At 39.6% G+C, this 2,848-nt stretch overlaps 1 protein-coding gene across 1 annotated transcript in view; it reads left to right on the top strand.

The window, feature by feature from the left end:
- The window catches only part of LOC103775876 (cadherin-like and PC-esterase domain-containing protein 1), a gene marked incomplete at its 3' end in the record, with an annotated part of 47,855 nt that overhangs the window by 37,731 nt on the left and 7,276 nt on the right, over window positions 1-2,848 (top strand). The window contains exons 5-7 of the mRNA XM_008943350.1: window positions 854-1,074; window positions 1,333-1,434; window positions 1,649-1,736. Coding sequence (XP_008941598.1) covers window positions 854-1,074; window positions 1,333-1,434; window positions 1,649-1,736 — 411 coding nt within the window. The remainder of the gene's footprint in view (window positions 1-853; window positions 1,075-1,332; window positions 1,435-1,648; window positions 1,737-2,848) is intronic.

Raw genomic sequence — 2,848 nt, 5'->3', positions numbered from 1 at the left:
AGCAGGAGGAAATGCTAGTCCTATACACTAAAAATAGGACAATTACATTAAGCAACCCCACGTTATGTTCTGTGGTCTCCACATACAAAGCTTGATTTGTCAGGACACTGTACAGAATGAGTGGGAGCAAGCCCAAACTTTACTTCTTCATTCATTTGCAAGTTCAGAGCAGCCCAGCAAAGGCTGCTGCTACTTGGAAGTACTTCTGTCATCCTGACAGCACTTCTAATTCTCTTTGGGTTTCCTGGTGGTCACATCACACATGCCAGGACTCTATTCAGATTATCTTCCACCAAAATAACCTCCTTGTCCACCCTCTCTGGAAGTGCAGAATCCTCTCTACAAATAAGGCAGCAGCTGCATCCTGCACACACACGTGTGCATGTTACTTTGGTGTAAATTCTAATGCATCACATTTGTGGAAGACAGACATTAACCTAGACATGCTGTGTAGGAACAAACCACTTGAAAAAAATGGAGAAACAAAAGCAGGAAGCTGCAAGAAATCATGAGAGGCTCTGTACTAGCAATTGGAAGTAAATATAATCTTAAACAAAAGAAATTGTCAACAAGGATAAAAAATGCAGAGCCAACTGTCCAGCTATAGCCATCTATAACCTGTATGTTTTGTCTTTGAAAGACAGTTTTGTGTTAATCAGATCACACAGATTTTACTAGAGGAGAAATTTAGTATTGACATGTCAGGGCTGGAAAGCTGGCAGCTCATTGAGATATTTCTTGAATGTTTTGAGAAGGATTTAAAAGCCTCCAGATTACCTGTATTTTCTTTTCAGCTTTTTATTTTTTGAGCATACAACTTCTAAGTAAGTCATCTCTTTTTTTCCATCCAAAGATTCTTTTTATAGGTGACTCGACGAACAGAGGGATGATGTACTATCTAATAGAAAGAGTGAATAAGACTCTTCAGGAATGGCAAAAGACTCATGATGTTAAGTGTTATCATAATATCAATGAGGGGAAAACATTTATCAGCTACTCCTACTACCCCCAGTTTTGGATGAATGCAAACCAGAGACCAACTTTTGAAAAAGCACTAGAACAACTGCTGCAGAGGTACTGTACAAACCCTGTTGCTGGCTTGTTTGTATTTTCGTTCTGTTCAAAAATGTTTAACACATTTTACAATTAAAGGCAGCAAACAATTAAACATAACGTGTGCAGACCATATTGTGTGGTTGAAAAGTAGTAGAAAATGACATAAAGCCTCTGATCAGGATGCCAGATACAGTTCACTGAAACGCAGTGCAATGCAGTTAAAATGTTTGCCATCTGTTTTAAGGCAACGTGTTGTTTTTCCTTTCTGGGTTGCAGATCACGTCCCCTGGAGAACACAGACCAGACCGTATTAATTGTAGGTGGTGTTCAGTGGCTTAATTCCAATCACCTGCAAATTATCCAAAAGGTGTTGAATAGGTAATGTTGTGTTATTCCAAGTCTTGATATGATAAATTATGAAAAAAAAACTTAACAAAAAGTTTTTAATACTAAAAATTCTTTTTTTTTTTTCTCATGGCAGTCCACTTAAGAGACTTTGAAAAAATATAAATGCAGTGTCTTTTGATGTCTCTGTTAAGTAAAATGTATGTCCTTTTTTAATTTTTTTTCTTTTACAAAATTTGCCAAACAGGGAAAATCTGTCAAATATCCTGGTAATCATCAAATCCATAGGTATGGGCTTTCACCTCCCAGTGGATGGAATACATTCTCTATCCCAGGTAAGCTGCAGTACATTTAGAGTGTGTTTTCACAGAAGACTTGTCGTTTCAGCAATAATTTTGCTGTCTGGTCAAAATATGTTACAACCTCTGCTGAGCAAGCTTTAAGTGGATCAAAGAAAGATTAATGTTCGTATTTGCTCATACTGCTTGCTAATATGGATTCAAACCAATTTGCCTTACTTCATGGATTCTGCCACAATCAGAGCACTGTTTGAGACACCGAGCTCAGTCAGCCACCTCAAGAACCAGAAGAAGCTCCAATGTTCAGCCTGCTGCCAAAGTTGAGAAATCGAGCTAGTTATGGGCAGATTGCTCCTCATACCAGGCTGAGCACAGGCTTTCCTCAGGCTTCCTCCATGGTTACTTCTGGGTCAGATTCACTGGTCTGGCTGCATCACACAACTCTCCATAAATCTATCTTAACCAGCCTATAAAGCCAGAAGATTACAGAGCAGCTGGAATGTACCGGTGAATCTAGCCTGTTATTTGTATGTTAATCAGATGTTACAGTCGGTTTAAATCATATCCAAGACTCTCAGAGTAACAGATGGACTCGTTTCAATGTGCTGTGTAACTCATTTAATTCAATATTTTTATTTACCATTTGGCCAGTGGTGCTCTGTTCAAGACCTATAAAATGTATGGATGAGACAGGGCTGGGAAACACCGGAGGGCAGATCAGAGCAAATGGTGCCTACCAGCACTGCCTGTGATGCTCCAGCTAGTCACAGGTGTTGAAAAGAGAAAATTATTAGCTTTCAGAGTTGATGTACAGCACTCTGATCACACTGGGGACTGGCATCCACATCTCTTTGCAACCATAACGCCCTGCTGCATTCAGGGTGTGACTCACTGCCACTCTCACACCTCTTTTTTGCTGTGGAGACTGTCCTGTAAGATTTTGCCCATTCTTTCTGTCTCTACTGAATGTCTTCCTACCAATTCCATAATTTCTTTAATTTATCTGAATGACCAAATTAGCATACGGTAGGGAAATTTTTGGCATCAACATGAAGAAACGTTGTGAAAACTCCTGCCATAAAGCTTTCAGCGGAGTTCAGTCCTAGCTGGAAGAAGCAGGAGTTTGATCAAAGGTGGATGAGGAAAGG

This window comes from Merops nubicus, unplaced genomic scaffold, assembly GCF_000691845.1.
Source record: "Merops nubicus isolate BGI_N331 unplaced genomic scaffold, ASM69184v1 scaffold5317, whole genome shotgun sequence".
NCBI lineage: Eukaryota > Metazoa > Chordata > Aves > Coraciiformes > Meropidae > Merops > Merops nubicus.
Note: the sequence above shows the minus strand (reverse complement) of the source record. Positions and strands in the feature narration are given on the sequence as shown.